The 27088-nt window shown below is 41.3% G+C and overlaps 1 protein-coding gene across 1 annotated transcript in view; it reads left to right on the top strand.

Annotated features, from left to right (window-relative positions):
* The first annotated feature begins 19768 nt into the window (after positions 1 to 19768).
* LOC140342879 (paired mesoderm homeobox protein 2-like) overlaps positions 19769 to 27088 on the top strand; it is a 135142-nt gene continuing 127822 nt past the window's right edge. Inside the window, exon 1 of the mRNA XM_072429247.1 lies at positions 19769 to 20369. Within this exon, the coding sequence (XP_072285348.1) occupies positions 20135 to 20369 (235 nt within the window). The 5' untranslated portion in view covers positions 19769 to 20134. The remainder of the gene's footprint in view (positions 20370 to 27088) is intronic.

Here is a 27088-nt window from a genome sequence, read left to right as displayed (position 1 = left end):
AACCACCCAGAAACTGACAAAATCCAATATTTAGTGAATCACCTACTTGTAGGACTTTTCAGGCCAAAAATTACAATTGGTTATAGAAAAGTCTTATCTTTTTATTGGCAAATCTGCCAGTGTGGCGCTGTAGAAATTCCCTTCTATGATGTCCCAGTGCACATTAGGAATTGGGTACTCTAGCACTTCACCAGCTTTGAATCCAACAGACATGGACGTGTTGCATATCACCAGACACCAGAATAAACAGGTGGTCCAGGTTGGTTTTGTACATTTACAGTGATTGCTCATGATACCTGATAACATCCTATTTACACGAGTTGATGATGACAACGTCGAGCTGAGGTACATGTTGGAAGTTGACCAGCACGCTCTCTATGTACTCCGAAGAAACATGGGTCAGGAAATAGAACCGTACAAGTTGGTGGTCAGTTCTGTAATGAGGCACTTGGCGGTAAATTATGGCATTGTGCATTTCACCCAGAGATCCCCCAACGTGTCGTTTGCAAATTACATCTCACCCTTCCCTTTCAGCTGCTTCTCAGTCCGAAACTCATCATTCTGCAGTATTGTCACAAGATCCTGGTTGACAGATCTTTGAATGGAGTCTCCCAGGACGGCCACATACTTGTTGTGGAGAAGTCTCCGGATGTCTGCTGAGCTCAATAACTTCATGGATTAATGTGGTCATCCAGGACCTCTCGGTTCCCGTTAAATATACCGGTGTTTCCCATCTCATCCCCCCAACATATACAGAGGGACTGCTGTCCCACTTCCCAGTTCCGGGGTAACATACACAGAAATTCAGTCTGATAAAGCGTGGTACCAATGGATGAAGCAGAAGACGTGGCCTTCTACATTCAATCACAAATTTCAGATTACACACTTCGGGGTGTCATTAAATGCACTACACCCAGCTCTAGATGCCAGTTACTAATGCCTTCCAAACTCCATCTCAGGGCCTTCTATTGAGTGAAAAAGCACTTTAAAGGAAACGGGGCCTAGCGGAATCAGTGGGGAAAGAAAATCCTGTTGAGCTTGAGTCTAGCCTGGCATCTAGAGCTGGGTCCTGGACATCTGCCAGCTGGGTCCTGGACATCTGCCAGTTACTAATGCCTTCCAAACTCCATCTCAGGGCCTTCTATTGAGTGAAAAAGCACATGAAAGGAAACGGGGCCTAGCGGAATCAGTGGGGAAAGAAAATCCTGTTGAGCTTGAGTCTAGCCTGGCATCTAGAGTAGGGTACTGGGCAGGCAGCAGCAGAAATAGCAGGAAGAGTAGGCGGTGGGCCCTGAGTAGTGTGGATGGGATTGTTAACTGGCATCTAGAGTAGGGTACTGGGCAGGCGGCAGCATCAGTGAAAGCAGGAGGAGGTGGCGGTGGGCCCTGAGAAGTGTTGATGGCATTGTTAACTGGCATCTAGAGCTGGGTATTGGAAAGAGGAGGCAGTGGGCCCTGGGACGGAGCAAGGACTGCATTAGTGGTTGAGGCCATCACCTCAATGGACAGTGTAGAAGCTGTTGCTATTGGAGACATTGCTGTGTAGGGGACTTCCTTTTCCTATCTGCTAGCTGTAACTTTCTAAAATGCGGCATGGACAGCCTTGTTAACTGGCATCTGCAGCTGGGTACTGGCCAGGCAGCAGTAAAAGCAGGAGGAAGAGGTGGTGGGCTCTGGAACAAAATGTGGACGGCATTAGTAACTGGCATCTAGAGTAGGGTACTGGGCAGGCGGCAGCATCAGTAACAGCTGAAGAAGGAGGCGGTGGGCCTTGAGACGAAGTTTGGACGGCATTAGTAACTGGCATTTGGAGTAGGGCACTGGGCAGGCGGCAGCATCAGTAAAAGCAGGAGGAGGAGGCGGTGGCCCCTGAGAAGTGTGGATGGCATTGTTAACTGGCATCTGGAGCTGGGTACTGGGAGGAGGAGGTGGTGGGTCCTGACACAGAGCAAGGACCGCATTAGTGGTTTAGGCCATCACCTATATGGACAGTGTAGAAGCTGTAGCTAGTGGAGACATTGCTGTGTAGGGGACTGCCTTTTCCTATCTGTTAGCTGTAACTTTCTAAAATGCGGCATGGACAGCCTTGTTAACTGGCATCTACAGCTGGGTACTGGGCAGGCGGCAGCAGTAACAGCAGGAGGAAGAGGGTGTGGACGACATTAGTAATTGGCATCTAGAGTTGGCTACTAGGCAGGCAGCAGCAGTAACAGCATGATTCGAAGGTGGTGGGCCCTGAGACGAAGTGTGGACGGCATTAGTATCTGGCATCTTCAGTCGGGTACTGGGCAGGTGGCAGCATCATTTACAGCAGCAGGAGGAGGAGGCGGTGGGCGCTGAGATGGAGCGTGGATGGCATTAGTGTCTGGCATCTAAAGTCAGGTACTGGGCAGGCAGCATCATTTACAGCAGGAGGAGGAGGCGGTGGGCTCTGACATGGAGTGTGGACGGCATTAGTATCTGGCATTTAGAGTTTTGAACTGGGCAGGAGGCAGCATCATTTACAGCAGGAGGAGGAGGAGGCAGTGGGCTCTGAGACGGAGTGTGGACGGCATTAGTATCTGGCATCTAAAGTTGAGTACTGGGCAGGCAGCAGCATCATTTACAGCAGGAGGAGGAGGCGGTGGGCTCTGAGACAGATTGTGGATGGCATTAGTATCTGGCATCTAAGGTCGGGTACTGGGCAGGCGGCAGCAAAATTTACAGCAGGAGGAGGAGGCGGTGGGCTCTGAGACGGAGTGTGGACGGCTTTAGTATCTGGCATCTAAAGTTGAGTACTGGGCAGGTAGCAGCATCATTTACAGCAGGAGGAGGAGGAGGTGGTGGGCTCTGAGACAAAGTGTGGGCTCCATTAGTATCTTGCATCTAGAGTTGGGTACTGGGAAGGCGGCAGCAGTAACAGGCAGTGGAAGGCGGTGGGCCCTGTGACGGAGCGTGGACCGCATTGGAGGTTGAGGCCATTACTTCTATGGACATTGTAGAAGCTTTACCTAATTGAGACATGAATGGAATCACGAAAATCACACTTTCCATACCTACTATCTAGTGAAACCACATAAAAGGGAACGGACTTGGTTGAATACGCGGGGAAATACATACATTTTTTATCATTTGTGGATATCTAGCAAGTGCTATCACAGTTAAAAATCTATTTGTTTCACACAAATACATACATTTTTATGGGTTTTATGATACATACCAAGTGATATCAGAATAAAATATCTGTATTTTTTGGAGAAAAATCTATAATTTTGTATGGCCTTTTGGATAGATACCAACTACCATGTGCTATCAGAAATAAATATCTGTATTGTTTGTAGAATAATGAATCCATTTTTATGGCTTTAGGGATATATAGCAAAGTGGGATCAGAACTAAAGATCTGTATTTTCTGTAGAGAAATATAGAATTTTTTATGGTCTTTTGGATCGATACCAAGTGCTATCAGAATTAAATATCTACTCATACTGGTTTGCTTGCTAGCACCCCTGCCAAAGCTGCCCTTTCCTCTTTGGCCAGACATTGTACAAATGTTTTTATTTATGTGGCTTGACACCCTGCAAAATACTTTCTAGCTAATATGATATATGTATAGGTGAATTTGATGGGGGGGGTTCACACAAAAAATGCAAGTGCGCTGTGTTGTATGTAGCACTTTGCTTCAGTGGTGACGCTTGTAATATGCAGCACAGTATACAAACTATATACTGCAGTATACACTGCGTCTGTGTCTGTCTCTCAGTACAAGTGTGATACTGTGCACGCAGTCAGCAAGGGGACCCTGCCTCTGGCTGCCTGTATGTAACACACTGACTGACTATCTATCTATCTATCTATCTATCTATCTATTTATCTATCTTTCTAGCAAACAGTGAAACACTCTACCTATCTGAGTACAGTAGATTTCAGGACTGCACAAATACAGTACAATCCAACAATCTATCTGACTTATAGTGTGAGTCTGACACAGTCTACCAAAGTAAAGCACTTTTTCACTTTGACAAAGAAAGCAAGCCAAGCAGCACAGAAAGGTTGTGATCTCTGCCAAATCTCTGTCAGGAGTGGTAAATGCAGGCACACCTTGGCCCAATGGCTGCCTGTGTGGCATGCAGTGACAGACAGCCAATCGGCTGTCTGCCACAACAAACATGGAGGGGGGCATCCCTGCTCTAATTGGAGGGCACTGTGCATCATGGGGGAGGTCCCTACTTGTTTGAATGCATTGTGGGAGGGTCGAATTCGGTTATTCGAATGCAGGAAAATTCGGGTCGGGTCCACCCGAATTCAAACGGTCGTATTCGGGTCGAACATTAGGACGACCCGAATTCTAACAACAACACTAGTGAACCGTAAATGCCTACAGTACATAGTCAGGTTGAAGTAAAGACATATGTCCATCCACCAAGTGGAAAAAAAAAACTTATGAACATCCAGAGGAAGGAAAAAAACCCTGGTACAATTTGCTCCAACTGGGGAGACAAAAGTTCCTTCCTGACCTTACTGTGAAGAATCTCTTCCTTATCCAGAGCTTAAACTTCGTTTCCTCCACACGCAAAGAGTTCCCTCTTGTCCTTTGTAATGACCTTAAAGTGAATAATCGGAAAGAGACTTCTCTATATGGACCATTTATATATTTATACAGGGTGATCAAATCCCCCATTAAATGCCTCTTCTTAAGAGAGAATAGATTCAGTTCGGCTAATCTTATTAAATTATTTTCTAGCAGAAACTCCTCTATGTGGTCCTCTTTATTAAACTCTAATATCACCTTTCCATCTATGGACATTAAACCTACCTGTCTGTAGTTACTTGGTAGTGACTTTGCTCCCTTTTTGAAGATAGGAACCACATTGACCTTACGCCAATCCATCAGTACCTTGTCAGTGACTAAAGAGTCTCTAAAAATTAGAAATGATGGCTTTGAAATAACAGAGCTCATCCCCTTGAGAACATGTGGATGTAATCCATCAGGTCCTGGTGCTTTATCAACCTTAGATTTATCCAACTGTTTCTCAATCATATCAATTTTTAACCATTGTGGCTGGTTTAAGGCAGTGACATTGCTATTAGCAATTTGTACTTGAGCTTTGCCATTTTTCTTTGTGTACACAGAGCTAAAAAAAAGTGTTTAGTAAATCCGCCTTGTCTTTATCCCCAGTTACCAACCCAGCAACATCCTTTAAGGGGCCTACATGCTCAGATCTGATCTTTTTGCTATTATTTTATATTTTGAAAGTTTGGGGGGTTTGACTTATTTTGTTTCGCAGTCTGTATTTCATATTAAATTATTTTTATCTCCTTTTTACATCTTTTGTTATATTCTTTATAGTTTTAAAACGATGAAGGGGATCCTTCATTTTTATGTTTTTGGAATGCCCTTTTCTTATTCTTTATGTTTTTTTTTAACATTTGTGAGCCACATAGGTTTTTTTTAGCCTCTTAAACATAATACCCATTGGAATGTATTTCTTTTCTATATTTCTAAGTGTTTTTGTGTAGAACAGACTTGAAACATTCCCATTTCTGTTCTGTGTTCTGTGAGGACAATATTGTCTCCCAGTCCAAGCCACAGAGAGCCGCCCTTAATAATGGAAAATTTGCTCTCTTAAAATGTTATGTTTTTATCTTTCCTGCTTTTGCTATTTACATCTTACATCAAATGAAATCATATTATGACCACTGTTACCCAGATTCTCTTTTATTTGCACATTTGTTATAAGCTCTCTGCATTGTTAGAAAAAAACTAGGTCCAGCAGAGTATAATTTCTAGTTGGGGCTTCTATAAACTGTACCATAAAATTATCTTGTAATAAATTCATAAATTTCTGCCCTTCTGCTCTACCTGTAGTGCCATAATGCCAGTGAATGTCAGGGTAGTTTAAATTTCCCATCACTAAAACTATGCCAGCCTTTGCAACTCTTTCTATCTGTGCTAGTAGTTAATTCTCTATTTCTTCCTTAGCACTGGGGGAGGGGAGTGATATATAGCAGACTCCAATAATAACCTGTGTATTATGCCATCCCATATTCAACTCCACCCAATATGAGCCTGATTTATTAAAGCTCTCTTAGGTTAGAGAGAGTACACTTTCGTCAGTGAAGCTGGATGATCCAGCAAACCTGGAATGGATTTCTTCAAAGTAATTTGCTATTTGCTAGCAAATGTTTTAAATTCTGGATCTATTCCAAGTTTGCTGGATCATCATAATCTAACTTTTTCAAGCTGATCCCTAAGCATCCAACCCTTCACCTACACAGTCTGACACAAGATTAAAGGCTCCAGTTTTTTCCCCTTGTGCAGGGCTGGTTTTCATTAATTCTCTGCACTAAATGCATACCGTGGCGTGGCATTTGTAACTGCAGAGGAGGACCTAATTACCTCATTAAGAGGAGATCTGTTTTCCCAAGGGTCCTGACCTGGAGCTCAGTGGAGGAGTCACTTAGGCGGCTAGGACCTGATTGTGCCTTTGAAGCCCAGTGTCTGTTGCACAAGCCTTGCACCAAGCCTTAAACATTGCAGACTCCTTTCCTGGTCTGATCTCTGGCATCCTCTGCACCTATACCAAAAGATCTATATTACAGCAATCAGGGAGGGAATTTTCTAGGTAACCTTTCAAATGTCTACAATTTACACTCCCTTAACATGCTATTGCATTTTTGGATGACGTTATACCTAAAAAAGAAAAAAAGTTCAGTGGCGAGCCATGGAGGGAAGGTTTCCTAGATTGTTTTCAGCAACAGTAGATTTAAAAGCCCTATACTCACAATTCTTTGGAGAGAAGAGAGAGAACTAGCTAAAGGCACCACATTTCATCCTCCTCCATAGGAAATGACAGCGTTCATCTCTGTGTTTTTGAGTCACTATCACTTGACAATATACTCGGCACAATTAGAATACATGACAACAAGTGTTTGCCATGCATGTATTTTATATTTATTCTTTTATATATATTTTGTTTATATTTACTCGTGTACTTTACGTTGCCAATTCATGACATATGTGTATTACTTCTATGTACAGTACATAACGTTCCTAGCAGATCCCCTGAGAAAGCCGAATAGCGAAATGCGTGGGGTTACGAGACGTTACCATTAGTCTAACTGTATTTGTACTCAGGGTTATCTATGTCTAGTAATAAGGTCCTGATTCCCAGTTTATTACTTTTGGGACTGACCTACTATATCTGTTCACTGGCATACTACCAAAGTCAGTGTCTTATATGAAGTGAAATATAATACATACAATATATGTTTATTTGCCAGAAAAACCCAACTCTCTTTTCTTCATTTAGTGGTCATCTCTGGTCGGTCGCCACCACAGCGTCTCTAAACTATATTGGGAAAATGCTGTCACTAGGTTTTTGAGACAATCACGATCGTTTCTTGCAGGCGACAATTATCTAGTGTATTTATGTAACAATGAGTTATAACTGAACATTGAGCTATAACGTTTAATAATATCCATAGTGTCTGGATTCAGCAGGCCTTTCTCAGTGAGAGTGAGAGGACTGCTAAATACATGATTCCATGATGTGCAGCCTTCCTTTGTTAAACTAAAGCTACACTGAATGATTTTAGTAGCTCAGCACTGTTAAAGTTTTTTTTAGTAATAGATTGCTGAACAGGTAGAATTTTAAAATGTAGCTGATGGCTCCCTACTTTGCTAACTACACAGGTAGCCTGCAATAATACTACATGTTTTAACGCAAATCTGGAGCAAGTATGCAGACAAAGAATTCAGACTTTGCTCCAACTTTCCTTCTCATATGTTGAACATATACATATGTTGAAGCCAGTGGGTCAGCATAACAGCCAGGCAACCGGAATCTCAAGAAGTATCGCAGCAATGTGACACCTCCTAGGAAATTCAATTCAGGACTGACTATTGCCCGCACATTTAATTGGATTAAATGGGCTGTAAAGATCCTTCTACAGGCCACATATTTCTCACCAGTAAAGGTCAACTTACTAGAGATAAGGTGCCTCAAATACAACCTCTATTATCAACAATGGGCTTGCTCCTTCAATAATCATTTCCTATAAAAGTGGGGTTTTAAGCTGCATACATACTGTATAGTACATTTTTTGCTGCTGGAAACACTATTTCTTTATTATTTCCAGTGACAGCAGAATAACCACTGTACCAACAGTGTTATTCAATTCTATGGAGAGGGGAGGCGGGAGGACGAGAGTGAGACTCCCCGCAGCGTTGTCCTCCATAGGATATGAGATTAGTCACTCACAGCCAAAGGAGAGTAAAATTATTGCAAATCAGGTACAGGCAGGCTACGGATGATATGACTGACCACAGAATGTTGCACTAGGGCAGTGCAGTCAGGGATGCATCAGTATAAGATGTCTGCAGACACCAGGTGTGGCCAGGTGTGGGATGGGAACAATTAGTTTACACGGCACCATAAGTGTAAGGAACTTACCCGTCCTGCGAGCTTGCAGCGTCCCTGGGGATCCCAGCCGCAGAGGGAGACGCCGCTGTAGCAGGCAGCATGGGCGAGGCTGCTGCTCTGCTCGCAGCGTGTCTCTCTCTGCAGGCGCATCCCTTGCATCTCTATGGACGTGGTTACAGAAACTCCTGTATCCAGCACTCCTTTGGATGTGCAAAGTAGTGCACGTCCTAGGGGTGCTGTGGGAAGAGGTGCGCGCGCTACCATGCGTGCCTCTTGTACCTCCCAAGGGCGTGGCACTCGGCTGCCTCGCTGCGGGGCGGGAGATAGTTAGTTTGAATTCCCTGCGGCCAATCCATTGTCCATCCATACAATTTATTATATCTTCACTTTCTCTTAGAATTGATGACCATGAAAATTGGGGTCGCCGCAATAATCTGCGGTTGAGTGGTTTACCAGAGGCCAGGACAAATGCGGATCTACGGTCCACTGTACAAACCATACTCAACATGACCCTTGACCGCCCCATAGGAGAGCACATTGAGCTTGACCGGGTACACAGAGTAGGGCCAAAATGAGTAGCCAACAGTGACTGAGCGAGGGATGTACTTTTTTGTAATTAAGGACCAGATTGTCCCTAAATCATGGCAAAAGGGGCCTTTTGGCCTTGATAGAGCACAAATTCATATTTACAGTCATTACAACCCACGAGACTTCATACAGATGGGGACACCCCTTTCATTTAATGTGAGCACCCGCAATGCCAGCTTTGCACGTCATACACCCGCACAGCTACTGGCTTTGTTTGAGATTCATGGTGCTGACCCCATCACGATCCCCAACTAATTGGAATTATCAGAGGAACCCCTTGGGAATCCATCCAGAATGTTCCCAACAGGTTTTACCAGACAAAGACCAAGACCAGTGACTACACCACAGGTGTAGCCCCCCTATTTTTACTCGGCTACCGTCTCAGTTATGGTTTTATTTCTAAGGAAGCCATTAGCTGTTCTCTGTTAAGAAGATTTAGAGACATTTCCGGTTCGCGTAGACTTGTTCTGCTTGGGATACCTCGTATACAGGACTCCAAACCACAGGAGACTTAGGCCCAAATTCATCAAGCAGAATCGGACGCTCGCTCGCCCATTCGTATTCGCGATCCGAAATCGTACGCCGTCGCGCAATTCAGCAACTGAATAAGCTTGCGGCCGGAGCCGCGCATCTCCGGCAGCTTTACACTGGCGAGCTTGCAATAAAAGTCACTGTTCCCCTAAAAAATCATTCTTTCTAATGGCTATAGCAACATAATTGCTATGATCTCACCAGTGACAGCTTAACAGATCCTCCTTAATCGCGCAGCTGAAATCTAATGAAACATTAAAGATTCTAATTGACCTGCACAGAACAGAGAGCAGGTATGCGCTATATAACTGCTATGATCTCACCATTGAGCTTAAAAGATCCTCCTTAATCGCGCAGCTGAAATCTAATCGCCTTAAGTGGCAGATTCGCGACCCCTATTGCTCAAGGCAGGAATCCGGCTGGCAGTGAGGAGGCAAGTGTACGAGCGCACTCGACTCCGGACCGCGGAAAACCGGCTCGCTGGAAGCGCGAAAGTACGCGCGACCAGCGAGAGCGGATTTTATTGATGAATTAGGCCCTTAATATTACTACTCCGGGCTGGAAGAGTGATGTGTATAGACTTTGTTGGTGCATAACTGTCATAAAATGGGGTGACTCTCCTTAAAAGCAGGTATTATAGTATGTCGGTGTATTAGTACCCTTCATGGTATGGGTATTCTATTTTTTCCCTTTATAGAGCAGGCTGAATCTGTTATTTATATGGTTTTAATGTCTACACATTATTCAGAAGGGCATCTTCAATTGCACTAATGTACAGATGTATTTATGGTTTGATATGGGCTGTTTTAGTTGTTATGAGCCAGGTTCTATATTACCAATAAGAAGGGGTACTGATTTGCTGCTACGTAATCCTATCCAGACCCCCTGGTGGCGGTGGCTGCGTCTGCTGCTCGGTTTCCATTGCGTAACACACCCCAATTGGGCCTATCTGCCTCTCATTGAGGTCATAGTATAGTTGCACTTTGTGCAGGTCCTAGCTTTGCCCTAGGTCCTACATAGACACCTAACTAGTGTTTTCCCATATTCCTTGGCCCTCTCACTCACCCCCGCACTTGTTCTAGTGCATTGTTCTCAATCCCCCCCTTTTTTTTTTCTCCACCCCCCTCTTTTTAGCACAAGTACACACCCTAGTAGTGAAAAGACTATTGTATCTAACATGACAATTAAAGTGTTATCCCTCAACGCTAAAGGACTTAACTCACTGACCAAGAGGTCCATTTTATTAAACAATCTTCCAAAACCCAAATGCCACATTTCGTTCATACAAGAAAAGCACTTCCGACATGATAAGATACCAAATTTACGTAACAGGCCGTTTCAACTAGCTTTCCATAGCTACTCCCCGGACTCTAAGTCCAGTGGCGTGAGTATCCTAGTAGCGAGATCTATTCCGTGGGAGCTGCAACTCTTCAAAACTGACCTGGAAGGCAGATTTATACTCCTGCGAGGAAAAATAGCTTCCCAAGAGTTTACTTTAGTAAACGTTTATCTACCTAATGCAAACCAGAGTGCATTTTTGGATAAAGAGTTGACCATGCTAGACGAATTTAAAACGGGCATAATTATAGTGAACGGCGACCCCTTAAAAGCCAAACTGCTAGACATCCATAAACAAATTAATGACCTGTACCATAGCAGAGCTAAATCCCAACTTCTCCACTACAGAAGATATTATTAGGAACACGCCGGCCACCGTGGGAAAGCATTAGCAAGTGCACTTAAGGAAAAACAGGCCACAATGTAAACCAATCACTTTAGAGGAGCTCAAGGTGACTATCACCCAGGCAGCTTCAGGTATGGCCCGGGGCCCGGATGAGTTTACCCTAGCATATTATAAAAAGTATTTAAACGTCCTCGGGCTCTACCTGATTGACACGTATATTGCCATATACCAGGGCCACCTGCCAACACCTGATACTCTCTCAGAGCATATCTCGGTTATATTGAAATCGGATAAAGACCCTGAAATCTTGTTCAAATTACCGCCCAATTTCACTGTTAAACTGTGATCTGAAGCTTTTTACAGCTATTTTGGCCCATAGACTTCCCCCTGTGTAAATGATATTATTGGACCAGACCAAAGTAGATTTCTCCCACATCGCGAAGCCAGGGATAACACAATAAGAGCCCTAAACATTATCAACTAGGCTCACTCCAGGGGTGTTCCTCCAATGCTTTTGTCCACGGACGTGGAGAAAGCATTCTACAGGGTTAGTTGGACCTTTTTCAGGCAACCTTACAATATCTGGGTCTCCCCGAGCATCTCCAGCAGTGAATCCAGGCATTGTACACAACGCCAGCTGAGAGAATTAGAATTAATGCTGAATTAATTAGAATTAAGCTGAACATAAATGCGCAGCTTATGCAGATGACCTGCTTTTTTCTTTGTCCTCTTCACACATGTCAATCCCAAATTTACTTACAGAGCTCGAGCGATATGCAGAGCTTTCCAACTTTAAAATAATCTTCAGAAGTCGGAAGCATTGAACATCTCTATCCCACAGAGGTCACACAGAATAATATCTATGAACTTTCACCTCTTCCATTAAATACCTGGGTACCCAGATCCCAGCTCGCCTAACGAGCATAGTGGAGCTGAACTTCTTCCGCTTCTCAATAAAATCCGTAAGGACCTCCATAAATTACAACAAACATTATAAATAAGGGACAACAAACGTTCACATGGTTTGGAAGGTGCAATATCCTTAAGACGAATGTAATGCCATTTTTTTTTTTACCTCCTACAAGCACTACCAGTAGGGGTCCCTTTACAGATACTTAATGTCTTTAAATCTGAGTTCACCAAGTTTATTTGGTTCCCTGACACATCAAGAATAAGCACGAAAATACTGCGCTTAGCTAAAATACAGGGTGGAATGGCATTCCCTGACCCTGTCTTATATCAGAGGGCGGTTCACTTGGCTAGAGTGATAGACTGGTGCACTAATAAACAATCTAAGCTCTGGGTGAGACTAGAAAATGAGATATCAGAAGTACCAATAGACACTCTGGCCAGGTCTCCCGCCGTAGTTAAACTAAATTGTGTAAACATTCGCTACTGGGTCCCTCTAGAATCACAGTGCATTTCCCAAACAGGTGTAAGGGGTACCTTATTATATACGTATCACAGTCTCATCTCGATGTTGACAGAGGTAACCCCGCCTTTTGTGACAAGGTGGGAGGAGGAACTGGGTTTTAAACTCACGGATTAGCAACAGGAGTTGATGCTACACTTTGGCCACAAAGCCTCAGTATGCAATAAGAATCAAGATATCAATTTGAAACTGGTTACCAGATAGTATAGAACTCCAGTTAAGCTAGCAAAGGTTTATCACCATGTAGATATAAATTGTTGGAAATGCAAGGCAGCTTTCAGTACTTTACTTCATATATTTTGAGACTGTCCGAGACTTGCCCCCTTCTGGGAAGCAGTTGCAAAACTTACTTACGACCTTACATCAATAGATATAAGGGGTAAGCCTGAATTGGCATTGTTGCATATTTCTAACATGACAAGGAAACGATACAAATCCTCACTACTATGGCATTCCCTCTACTAAATGCATTCCCTCATGTTGGAAAAGCGAAACACTGCCGTCAATTGGTCAGTGGCTGGGGAGAGTGACAGATATATACCGAATGGAGGATTTGATGTCCAAGGACTTCCGAAAAATTTACCATTACCTGGTACTATTGGATTCAGTTTGATACTACCCTGATTTTATTGCCCTATCTTCACAGTTATCGTAAGTCTAGTTAGACTTTACCTTTCGAGATTTGTATCTAATTGATATCATTTGCTACGTATTATAAGATATATGGAATTATTAATTACTGTGCTTGTGCTACTTTCTACCCTTTCTGTACAGAGGAGCTGACACTCTAATGTCCCCCCCCCCCCCCCCCCCCCCTATTTTTTCTTATCTCTTACCCCCCTTCCCATTCCAGCTTTTCCATATTCCCATTTAATGACCCCTTTTTTGTTGTATAAAAAAGTTATATAAAAGGTTACTGAGATTTTCTGGGTGCATTGTTCAACAAGGAATTGTTGATATCTACCATTGTTGTGACATGTTTTATTGCACTGAAAATGTTGTTATATGTAAAACTGTTTTATTTCTACTTTTGTACCTGGAAATATCTCCATAAAAAAATTTTATATTTAAAAAAAACAAAAGGCAACATTATCCATAAACTGATATTTTACCTTGGGACAAAGAAAACATCAGGGGTACATAGACCATCATCAGGATGTGACAGCTAGGCTGGGTCTAAACGTTCCTACCACGTTTATTTGTGTTTTTATGCACTTTTACTAGTGTTTTAAAGCTTGCCTTTAAACTGCTTGAAAACGCTGGAAAACATCTATGCCGCATTTTCGTTTCAAGCACTTATAAACACGGAAAAAAACCCAAAAACACCCCCACTGAAATCAATAGACGCGTTTACCTGGTTTTAATTTTTAAAACTTTACAAGGAGCGTCATCTATAACACCCAAAAACATGTCGCAAGGAAACGTCCTGGTGTAGATTAGCTCATTGGAATACATGGGAATTTCCAACATGGGCTTTTAAAGCCTCAAGTTAAACGCTGGGGAAACAGTCCGGGTAGACCAAGCCTTAAGTAAAAATGGAAATTTTAATAGGGCATTTCATCACTGAAGTCCCTGAGTAGTGTTGATGTTCAAATTCGGGTTGTCCCTATATTCGACCCGAATATGGCTGTTCGAATTCGGGTAGACCCGACCCGAAAAACACGGGATTCGACAGCAAAAATTCGGGACGAAAAAAAAAATGTTTTTTTTTTTTTGTGTTCGGCTTTGACATTCGACCACCCGAATTTTTTTGCTATATTCGAGCGAATAGCTGCCGAATCGAATAGTGAGCTATTCGACCAACACTATCCCTGAGACATACTAAAATAAGACATGTACCAGTGCAAGAAATTATGATTAATATTGAGGATAATATCCAATATAATATAAATATTATTCGATAATAAAATTTCCACCTGTAAGTCCTAAAGGCAGTTGTCAACAAAGGGGTAAACACACAATATTTGGGCGTAAAAAGATTATATCGTGCACAACGTGCAGAAAAAGAGTTACATGATACAAATACAATATATATAGAATATTACAGGCAGGGCTTACAAGCAATCATTACCCTCTTTTGGCCAGCACCTCAGTGTGTCCTGAAGCTACGTACACACTTCCAATAATTATCGTTGGTAAACGAACGACGAACGATCCTGCACTATATCTGCGAACGATCGTATGGCACCGATCCTGTACAAGATCACGATCTCTCTCTCTCTCTCTCTCTCTCTCTCTCTCTCTCTATATATATATATATATATATATATATACACACACACACACACATACACAATACAGCCTGTCTGAATCGATCGAACGTTCGTTCACCGCGCATGCTCAGACCATGCACGATCACTGAACGACCGTACACACGATAGATGGTCAACGATCGTAGTCCAATCCGATCCGCCGGTCCGGTCGTTCATTTCCAACGACTATCCTCGTTCGACGGCGTCGTTGGGTACTTTTTTAACGAACGATTTTTGGCCAATCGGTCGTTCGTCGTGCATTTCCAACGATAAAAATTGGAAGTGTGTACGCAGCTTTAGGGTCTCACCTCTCTTCTTCTGCTTTGGCTCTCCCTCCACGCTCTCTTCCTCCTACACCTCTTTTAAAGGACTTTCCAGACCTTCTGTCCTGTGTACCAGTGGCATGTCATAAAACCATAAATAGTGCAACTATTTTTGATGAAACTTCTTAGACTATTTCCTGTGGTTTTGTCAGGTGTTCTTTCTTTTTGGTTACTTAATGCAAGAATCCCATAGGTGGGGGTGTTACCTTATTAGGACAGGGATGGTCAACAGAACTTGTTTATCCTTTGCTAACAGATGTTATCAGTACTGTGACTATATGATAACAAGTGTGTGTGGGAACATTCCAATCTTTCTATCTAACAGAACCTACCATTATTATTATTAATATAATTTAACAGTCTTTATATAGGGCCAACATGCATAGCACAGCACTCTACATTAAATGACAGACAGTGACACAGGAGGAGGGGAGGACCCTGCCCAGAAGAGCTTACAATCTTCAATCTTATCAATAAAGTAATGTAATTATGCCAATACCTAAATGCAGTCATGTAATTATGCCATTTACTAATAAACCCCTCAGAATGCATTAATAATACATATTTCTGATGATGGGTACCTTGAAATATCTACACCAGCTTTCCAGTAACCACCTAAGACAAAATATTGTTTTTAATGGGATACAAATTCATGCGTCTTCCCTTTGTTATATGAACATGGAGTGGAAGTAGACTTTTTACATCTATATGATTTTTAGTTAAGAAAACTACAAAAATGTCACAATATGAAACAGTAAAATAAACCTAACCAATAAAGAGAAGAATTCATCTTTACCCTTCTCACTGCTTGCATAGGCTCTCATAGAGAGATAGGGCTGCTGAAAATCATTCTGGTTTTGGCACCTCCTGTTCCGCCCCCTTGGGTTCTGTAAGGTCATCTGCTGGCCCCTTTATCACCACAGCACACAGTAGTGACATTGGAGCTGTTGGAGAACATTGGAACTACAGTGTGGGACCAGGCATCATTTTTTGTAAGCAGGGCTGCATTCAGCGCAGAAGCTGAATGTGCTTCTGTCCAAGTTGCTGGTGCTGCAGTCCAAGTGGTGGACTCTGCACCTTTCAGAGAATTGATGGCTTGTGCCGAGCCGAGGTGGAGAGTCCCAAGCTGTCATTTCTTTGCGAAAAAGGCAGTACCAGCCCTGCACAAATATGTAGAACAGAAGGTGGGCCAGTCCTTGAGCTTGTCGGTGTCTGCCAAAGTGCACAGCAGCGCCAACGTGTGGAGCTGTAACTACGGTCAGGGACAATACATGTCCTTCACGTCCTACTGGGTGAATGTGATTCCTGCACAGCCACACCAGCAACTTGGCCAGGTGACACCGCTTCTGCCTCCACGTTTTCACGCCGCTGGTCCTGCGACAATGTCCGCCTCTGCCTCCTCATCCTCCACAGTATCCTTAACCTCCACTGCAGGGACAATTCACAGTGTTCCTCCAGCATACCACATCATCACTGGCCTCCCTCAGCCCTGTTACTGTGGACAAAGTCTTAACTCTTCTCTCATCATCTCCGTCTACTACCTGTCCACTTGACCCAATTCCCTCTGATCTCCTCTGTGCCCATTCCTCCACCCTGGCCCCTGCCCTAACCGAACTATTCAACCTCTCCTGGTAAATACCCCTCTGCTTTTAAACATGCCATAATGCTCCCTATCCTAAAGAAACCCCCACTGGACCCCTCCCTACCCTCCAACTACGGTCCTATCTCCCTTCTCCCATATGTCTCCAAACTTGCTGCCATCCCCACACTATGTCACCTTGCCGCTCTGTGGTCTCCTGATGCTGCCGCCAGCTCCACACTATGTCACCTTGCCGCTCTGTGGTCTCCTGATGCTACTGCTGCCATCTCCACACTATGTCATCGTGCCACTCTGTGGCCTACTCATGCTGCCGCAACCACCAGACTCTGTCATTGTGCCACTCTGTGGCCGACTCATGCTGCTGCCACCTCCACACTCCTCGTTGTGCCACTCTGTAGCCTCCTGATGCTGTCGCCAACTCCAGACTCTGTCATTGTGCCACTCTGTGGTCTCTGCCTGATGCTGCTGCTGATGCCAACTCCGGACTTTGTCATTGTGCCACTCTGTGGCCTCCTGATGCTGCCACCACCTCCAGGCTCTGTCATTGTGCCACTCTGTGGCTGACTCATGCTGCTGCCACCTCCACACTCTGTCGTTGTGCCAATCTGTAGCCTCCTGATGCTGTCGCCAACTCCACACTCTGTGATTGTGCCACTCTGTGGTCTCCGCCTGATGCTGCTGCTGACACCAACTCCACACTCTGTCATTGTGCCACTCTGTGGTCTCCTGATGCTGTCGCCACCTCCAGACTCTGTCATTGTGCCACTCTGTGGCCAGTTATCCCTGTGGTAAATTTTCTGACACCTCCTGCTCCTAACGCAAAAGTAGCAAGGATCAAGAGGCCCCACTTTCACAGTCTGTATTCATACTGAAAATCAAGATCAAGTGAGCTTTTGCCCTTCTGCTCACCTTGCCACTCTGTGGTATCCTCCTGATGCTGCCGCCACCTCCAGACTCTGTCATTGTGCCACTCTGTAGCCTCCTGATGCTGCCACCACCTCCACACTATGTCATTGTGCCACTCTGTGGCCTCCGCTCTACTTGTATAAGCGGTTAATAGAACAGGTTCTGTAGACATCTTTGTGGAATCAGCTGACAAGGGTGTAAAAGGAGTGCGCTTCTTCTTGACGCTAACATGGAACTGTAAGGCTGAGTTCATACTTGAGGTATTAGGTCAGTTTAGGCCCCGTGACTGCCCAAATAAGTGAAGTGTGCCGTGATTCTAATAGTGACGCTGGTCATCTGCATGTCATACTGACTCACAGTATTACTGCAAGGCAGTTACTGCAAGGCACAGTGTTCTACACTACTATCAAGGCTCTCTGCGGCCCGGAAATAGACGTTTTTTAACACGATTCGAGGCAAATAAATTTGAATCGAAGCAAATCTTTTCAAAAAATTCAGCGAACCGGCCGAATCGAATTTTTGAGAAATTCGCTCATCTCTAGTTATGACCAGCATCTGAGATTAAACTGTATTTTTTGAAATCTGGCTATACACTGTACAATCGGATTGCACAATCTCTGTACAATCACCTATATAGTTTCCAATACTATGTAATATGAGGACAAGCATAAACTACTAATTCAGACAGGTCCTTACAATGCAGAGTTGATTTTAGATCTACCAGTGATTGTTCAATCAGATTGTATTGCTTATGACCCACATTAGAGATTGGTAAGTATTTCTAAACCTCTTAATATCCATGTCTTAAATCCTTTGCCAGCTTTGTATTGCTGCCTGTTAAACACTACATTTCAATTCCTGTTGCAAGAAGATGGACAGGATTTGATGGGAACACTCTCCAATAATGACAGACAAAAAACAATATTTTTGGTGAAAGCTCACATCCTCTTTCAGGTTTTTTTGTCTTTCATGTCATAGTGACACCTATTTTTACCCTATTATTCTGTCCCCATGTCACAAAGATAAAACTAAGGGGAGACCTCCCCAATATAGTGATAGCCAACAATTGGATCTGGTATTAGGTAGTGGTTGGTGACTCAAGTCTGTATGTATTCTAATTTTTTGGTTGGCATGCCAGGTTTGAACATGGCCTGATGTTTAAGGGCACACAGTGAGCAGTGCTCCTATTGGCTGATGGTTGGCAGAGCTGGAACCATCCCTGACATCCACAGGCTAATCAAAACCTTGCCTGCTCTGTATCTTACCAATGGGCTTACAGCTGTTCTAAACATTGGCTGTTGTTGAGGTACACACTGGGCAGTGGCTGCTTGCTTTGTACCTTACAAATTCTCATTTATTTACAGGGTTATCTAAACAGCATCACTAGTTATAATTTAGCGGGGGTTTAACTCTCTGGGGCAAAGAATTAACCAGCTTGTCTGTACGCATTATCACTGGTCACCGGACTATCACAACTCCATGACCATCATATCCCCATAACATATAGACCCCCACAACTGATGGCAGTGCAGTGTGAAAGGGGGTCATTTCTATTGACGGTTATATTTGACTGTCTCAATATTTAATAATTGGATAAAAGGAGCCTCTGAATTTGGAACACTATTTCTCCCTGTGACTACACATACCATTTGTACTATGTATTTAACCCTTGCTTGAAAACTCCTTGGGCATTGCGATCTTATTACGGGGTCATCCATCTGAGCCCATAAATTTTCCCTTTCCAAAAGTAACCCCTTAGAGCTCAGAAAGTCTGGCTTCCCAGGGGCACTTGTTGAAAGAAGCACTTAACCTAATGTTTCTGAACCACTAGGACACATCTTGAAGAGCTGGAAAAAAACACACACACTGATCATCTCATTTTCCTCTCCTTTTACTATTAGGGAGAAAGAAAAAGAAGGGAAGGGGGGTCAGGGGTCATTGAGCAAGAAGGAGGGAGCATGTGGAAAGATTTATCCAAGAACCAAAGAAAAAGGAAGAGAGAGGGAGAGAGAACAAAAGGTTGTGTTTTCTTCTAGACGTCAGAAAAGGCGTTTTTTGGTCACTTGGCTGAAAGTGCATTTCAGTTGGTCCCTGCCCTAGAGGGGGAGAGAAGACAGGGAGAGTTAAGGGGAGAAGAGGAAGAGGAGAAAACCAGATAGTACACACTGAAAGAAAAGCAGACTGTGGGGGAAGTCAAGCCAGTTAAGAAGGAGAACAGATTAAAGGCTGTTAGTGCTTGAGGGAGAAGCAGAAGGAGAAGCAGAGCAGCTGGGAAAAGTTACTGGAAAAGTTCAAAAAGGAGAAAGGAAGTTTTTTGGAAGTTTTCAGAACAAGGAAGTAAAAAGTTCTTCAACTCTGATCTTAGGAGGGGGGGGGGGGGGGGGGGAGCAGTAAGGTGACCAGGGCAAGAAGAATGGATAGGGATCTTGGTCTGGACAAGTCAGGACCCCCAAACACAATGCGGATTTTGGAAACCCCAGAACTTCCCCACAGCAGAAAGAACTTCAGTGTCAGCCACCTCCTGGACCTGGAGGAAGCAGCAGCTGCGGGGATGCAAGGCTCTCGAGATCTGCGGCCACCCAACGAGGAAGAGGACAAGGACCCGATGACAGGGGGTAGCAGTGACAGCGAAGTGACGGTGCAGGAAGGTAGGTCCCCGTGACGGCTTTGGGACCATTTGGGTTGCACCCAGGAGATGCTCCACAGAGATAGGGAGGGGTCATTTTTGGAAGGGGTGTGTGAGCTTGATGTCCGGATAATTGTTCAAATAAAAAATATTTTCTGTCTCATCACAGTGGACATAAGTAAACTTGGCAAAGCGCCAGCAGCTAGTGTACACCGAATAAGGATTCACTTGCATGCTGCTGACAAGGCCACGCTAGATGATTTGCCAGTGACCGAAACAAATGTGCTTCATTTAGGGGACAGAAATTGGGCATTTTTTGGTTGAAATTACTATTGATCCAATAACTGCTTCTTCTCCAAATAGCTACCTAGCTAACCATGACTTATTAAATGTCTATTTTGTTTGCATTTACCATGAAAGGCAGCTCATACTCTACTCAGTGAGTGAATCAGGTAACAGTATAAACACACACATTGTTATAGCTGATGTACCTCTGGATATACTAGGCATAGCTAATGTTTAAATGTGAATTTTGTGTAGCTTTTCAGAAGTTTATGGGATTTTATTAACATTCACCCTAAATGATGGGATGTTTGAAATGACCACTAGTAAAATGAATCCTTTAATAAATCAGCTCCATAATGCGTCAAAGGCTTTCAGGACACATATGCAGTAAATCTCCTCCAGATTATCCAGTAGTTTAAACACCCTGCCACTACACCCTTTTTGGGGCTGTTTTATAGGCCATGAAAATATAATTTATGTCACTTACAAAACAGGTCAGTTCTGGAATGTTTGTTTTTTATAGGCTTATGTGTTATGCTGATCCCTTCTAAAATCTCAAGAAGCAATCTTTACAGAAGCAGAGATCAGTAATATTAAGTTTTGAATACCTAAGTTGTGGGGATTTTTTACAACACACTGGGAAATGAGTGTCACTTTAAAGTAAAGTTTGAACTATCATCTGACAGTAAAAATATAAATATATGATTTGTAGCCTGTTCAGAAATGCAAATACCAAAGTAGGTTTAAGATGACAATGATACAAAACTAGACAACACAAAAAATAATCCATTACAATAACACGCTTTCCACAAAATCTAATTTAACTGGTTGAACAACACATTTTTTCGTGTTGGCTAACTGGACATTGTGTTCCATTGCTCTGTATACAGCCCTCAGAGTGCACTATTTCCACTTGACATCCATTGTTGCATTGAGTGATATATATTGAGGTGAAAAAAGGGCATATATATGAATTTATTGCTAAATCTTGCAAAAGATTCATCATTGTATGCCACAGGCCTACAAAGAGGTTCATAAAAGCTGTAATCATTTTCCTTTTCCAAAATGGAGTCAGCTGTCAATTGCCTAGTTTTGCCATCAACAAACTATTTAAAAAAATGGAAACACAGTATAAACTTTATAGCATATGGTTACTATTGAGCAACGAAAAGTGAAAAAAAAAAATAACTGAAAAAAAGTCTAGGAAAGATAAAATTGTCAGAATTCAGTAAAATAAAAAAAAATAGCATAAACAGCATCTGTCATCGACATAAAAACTTAAAAACTAGAGAAAAGTTTGTTCTATAAAGATACATTGTTCCAGAAGTCTGAATCCTGGCAGGAACTGTGGCGGCCGTTATTACCTTGCAGTGGTACGCAGAAATCAAGCGATTCCAATGGGTTTAGACTTCATCCATTTTACTAAATCACAGAGCTTGACATTGAATTGAAACAGTAATAACTCAATGATTTCCTTAAAGAGTAGTATTATTTTACATAAGCCTGGGTGAATTGGCTTATTGTGTTCTGTATCCAATAATCCAATTATTTTTGTGCACGTGATTGAAAAGAAAACAATTTTCATAATACAGGAAGCAGTTTTCAATTTAGCGGGTTTCATAACAGCAAATATAACTTAACAGGACAGATATAAGACATCCACAAAAAGGTCACATATAAATAACTTTTTAAGCAGATCTAGTAGACCTTTTTTATATTTTATTCATCCATTCTATGAAATATAGGATCAAAAAAGAAAAGAACACAAGCTCATAAACTATCATAAAATTACAGTTTTAGTAAATCAGCCTTTTCCTTTTTTTTATTCTGCTGTCAATAGTTTGAGTTTCAGAACAGCAATCCTATTCCAGCCCCCTGATCTCACAGACCCTGGGGGGGGGGGTTAAATTGCCCTTAGCTTTTGTAAAGAGTCATTTAGGCTGATTTATTAAAGCTTTCCAAGGCTGGAAAAGATACACTTCCATCAGTGAACCTGGGTGATCCAACAAACCTGAAATGGATTTCTTCATTTGCTATTTGTTAGCAAGTGTTTTCAATCCAGAACTAGACCTTAGAGAGTGTTAAAAAATCAGGTCCATTATAAGCAGGAGCAAAAAAGGCTTTATGGTCATGTTAGACTTTGATCACTTGACTCATCAATGTAGTTAATGAAAAAATTGCAGGGAAACATATTCTGTGTTTTGTATGTCATAAACATACCTGATAAATCAAAAAACATATCCACCTCATCTTACCATATGTAATTAAAAGCTAAGATGATAAGTGATAAAAAAAATGAGAACATTGGTTTAAAAAGGATAAAGAATAAATATATTTTATTATAATAAGTCATATCTTTGTTTTTTTTTTTGGCTGACCCAAAAAAAAAACACAAATCAAGTAAATGTATTTTTTTTATTCTACTCCTGTTAAGTTTTAGTAAATAACTCCTAATTGGTTTACAAATAAAATAAATGTTAATGTTTTTCTTTCTATAATTTTTTTCTACATACTATACACCAATATACACTAATTGCATTTAGTTTGCTGAAATGTCCTTTATAAATTAAGTTATTAATTTCTGCATATAAAAACTTTAATCAAACATATCCTTTAATTCACAAAATAATAATAAAGGACATAGAATGACATTACCAATCACATATTTAAGTCAAACAATTATTATGATTATTAATACGAATAAAAATAATACCAAAGGGCCAAAAATGTGTAGCTAAACATTTTCTGTAATCAATAAATATTATTAGTAGTATTTCTTCTAGAAAAAAAAAACATTATCATAGGCCAATGATTTTCTTTATTTAATTACCCATGATATGTGTCTTTTTTATACTTATAAAATTTAATATTATAAAATTCTGCGTAAATTGTGAATTTTTTTTTTACCAGTGCTCAGAAAGTTTGTATATTGGATGTCAGTACCCTCTTAATGCATATAAAAAAGATTTTTAGCAGCCTTATCACATACCCCTGTGTAGTTTGGGCTGTACACAATCCATTTTTCCCTAAACTTTTGTTTGTCACTGAGAAGAACATTTTCATAAGTATCCCTAGAGGTATGTATACCACCAACAAATAAACGCTCTACATCATGGTACTTAAAGGGTAGATATATACCTTTACTGCTATACACACATATATAAATATTGTCTCATTCTAAGACAAAAGAATAAAGTATATTGTAAGTAATATGCAATCTTATATGCAATTTTTTAGGATATTTATATAGGCATAATATATATATATAAACAACTCACGTACAAAATCTAAGTGAGTACATGTATATAAAAAGTCTTTAAATGATATTCTACCAATTTTTAAATTTTAATTGGGGGGGGGGATTAGTATTATGTCATTATACAAGAACTGAATGTGACAATTTATCTGCATGGTGTGTGATGCTTTTTCTGTTTGCCAAAAACAAAACTACCTACTTTTGGCCCTACTCTATAGAGGCAATCGCCTGGCTTGACATCACCAAACATTGGGCCATTAGCACAGCAGGTCCGCATTCACTGTTAATCATTCTAGTCACTTATTATCTTGAGAAGCCGGCCCTACATTTCTATAGGCTACACGACTGCATGAACGTTACTCTAATAATGTCTGTCCCTGTTACATGTATCGTGTAATATTTTTATTATTTTTTTGCTACAGACACCTTCTCTGCAGCTTACAAACATTGCAAACCTTTTACATCAGTTATTGCACCAAAAGAGCTTACAATCCAATGTCCTAGCCATACATCTATAGTATGCCACAGCCATTGCCATACATAATATGGCTAATAATACCAATATATTTTTAGAAGGAACCTGCAACACACAGAAGAATTGTAGGCAAACAAAAAGTAAAACATACAAACTCAATGTAGATGTTGTCCTTGCTGGGATTCATACTCAGGATTAGCAAATACCAGTGCAAGGATGATTCAGTTTGGTGTGAATATATAGTGCAGTTCTTTTATCAGGGTAAGAAATAGTTTAAAATGTTCATTCTTCATTGGTAATTCACTCTTTTCAGTTTAGGCTTTTTATTAGCAAATGTCACTATTTTTTCAAGGATCCATAATTCAAAAAGAAGTATTTCTCAGAATAGTCTTTTACAATTTCATGAATCCAGAATATTTTATGAATTGTGGCAGAAATGTTTCTGTCGGTTGTAACTTTTTGCTTTCTCAGTGTGTTTGTACAAAGAAGTCATTTTAACCCAACACCGGGCACAAGAGGATTGTAATTGTGAGTTTTAATAAAGACTGACATAAAATGAATTGACTATAATCCGCAAATATCCCTTTTAGTGAAGAGTGAATTGGTTAGATAAAACTACTTTGTTTGTGAATTTTTTTCATATGTAATAATATGCAAAGATCTGTCCATGAGAATTTATTTATCTGAATTTAAACTGAAAATCTGCAGTTCATCAAATTTATTAGACTCCATACACTTTGTAAATTGATAGGTGAAATAAAAAAATTATGATTTTGTGAGTTCATGTACTTAAAGGGTACCTAAACTCAGAATTTTTACTTTACATAAAAGGGAAGGCAACCCTTTTTAAAATAAATTTTTTGTTTGTTTGTTTTTTAAAAAAAAAAGGGTGCAGCACTGCTCCTATAATTCTTGGTTGAATAGGAGCATAGAGCCTCCCGGGATACCTACATCACACATCCTGGGAGGCTCTTGGTCCTTTTATCAATAGAAAAAAATTGCAGATCCCACGCATGCGCAGCGAGATCGGCAAGTTTTTTTCCCAATATACGTCACCCGATCTCGTGCTTGTGCAATGCGATATTGGGTGACGTAGGAAAAAAGAACACGGAAGAAGAGAGAAGAAGATGTCGGCGCTCGCTCCGCACCAGGCCGAAGATGGATACCGGGATGACGCCAGACCCAATATAAGAAACCTACCAACGGATAGACAATCTGTGAGATTGAAGGTAAGTGTGATTTTTTGTTTGTTTTGGGTTTACTTTCTCTTTAAGACAGGACGGTTCTTAGAAATGTGAATGTTTACTGAGCATAGCAAATAAGGTGATGTTATGCTCTTTACAATCAACATATCACAAGTTAGCAAACATCCTGTTTTTTTTAATTCTCTTGCAGTTGGTTGGATATTCAAAATGAACAGAACAGTTTACAATATATACTAACACTTACTTGGCTAAGTAAACTCCTTTTAGTAAACCCCATTAATTCAGCAAAAGCTAGAAGCAAATGCTTAGTAATGGTCTATACAGTGGCCTGTTAAACAGAGAGAATTCACCAGATGACTGTGTTGTACCAGAAAACCCATGTCAAGCTTGCAGTTTAAAGATTTTTTTATAATTATTCTGAGATATTGTGTGATTCGATATAGCAGAGAGGATAAAACTTGTTACCTAACGGAGCCAATTGGATTCCATTTGACGTTCTTTTTCTCACTAAAGGTTTAAAAATAAAAGGGAACATCTCATTGGTTGCAGTTGACACCACCACTATTTTGCCCATTGGCAGTGAACCATACAAGGCTAATAGGAGGGACACAATGGTCAGAAGAATACATGTAGAAGAAACAAACAAACACTATATATAGAAATAAGGAAAGCCAGACTAGGTTCAAGTCTTAAAGCATATCCCTGTTATAATACCAGGGGCTTATTCACACAGCTTACTTAGGCTATATTGAAAATAAACAATCACACAATTTTCAATATTCAGTTTTTTTAAAAAAAGGAACATGAATGCTAGACATTAAAAAAAAATGTAGTAAAAAATGTACATTGGTTTCACACGCATTGGCACAAGCACTGTGGTGTGGATGAGTCCTAAGAATTCCTACAAAAACCTGGGTAACTCAGCCTATCACCAGTAGTGCTAGCGAATATGAGCGCCAGAGAAGCCTACCATTCGAACAAAACATGACACTTTCTTCATGCAGTGCTGATATCATTGACAACAGTGCACATAAAACATTTCTACTCCCTAATCTACCATTATACAAACAAATGATCATACCCCGAATAGCACTCTAAAATCATTGATATCTTAGCACTTAGAAAAATAGGTAGGTATCAAGCCCAACCATTGTCACCATTTCAAATTGGCAATCCCGGTGGGAACAGATACAATAACGATCGATACCATCAATATCTAAAACATACTCAAAATACTCTGTTTGTAATATACCAGGTAGATTGAAATTTTCCATAGATGGCAGACCTCTCAGGGGGCGGCAAAGACTTATTAACAAATTTGTGCCACTTACCTAAAAAGCAAGTTACAGCAGAATCCTCTCCCTGCTTCCGGTAATTCCCTGTAAAAAAATTTGTTTTAGAGTCGTTTGAACCTCAGTTATTGTGGGTGGAAGTGGATAAATCCAAGATGCCATTATGGCTCTTCTTGTCGCTAAAAAATGCTAGCCCATCTTTTGGAACAGCTCCCTATAGTATCATCA

This window comes from Pyxicephalus adspersus, chromosome W (genome assembly GCF_032062135.1).
Source record: "Pyxicephalus adspersus chromosome W, UCB_Pads_2.0, whole genome shotgun sequence".
Classification (NCBI taxonomy): Eukaryota; Metazoa; Chordata; class Amphibia; order Anura; family Pyxicephalidae; genus Pyxicephalus; species Pyxicephalus adspersus.
This window is presented reverse-complemented; position numbering and strand designations above follow the sequence as displayed.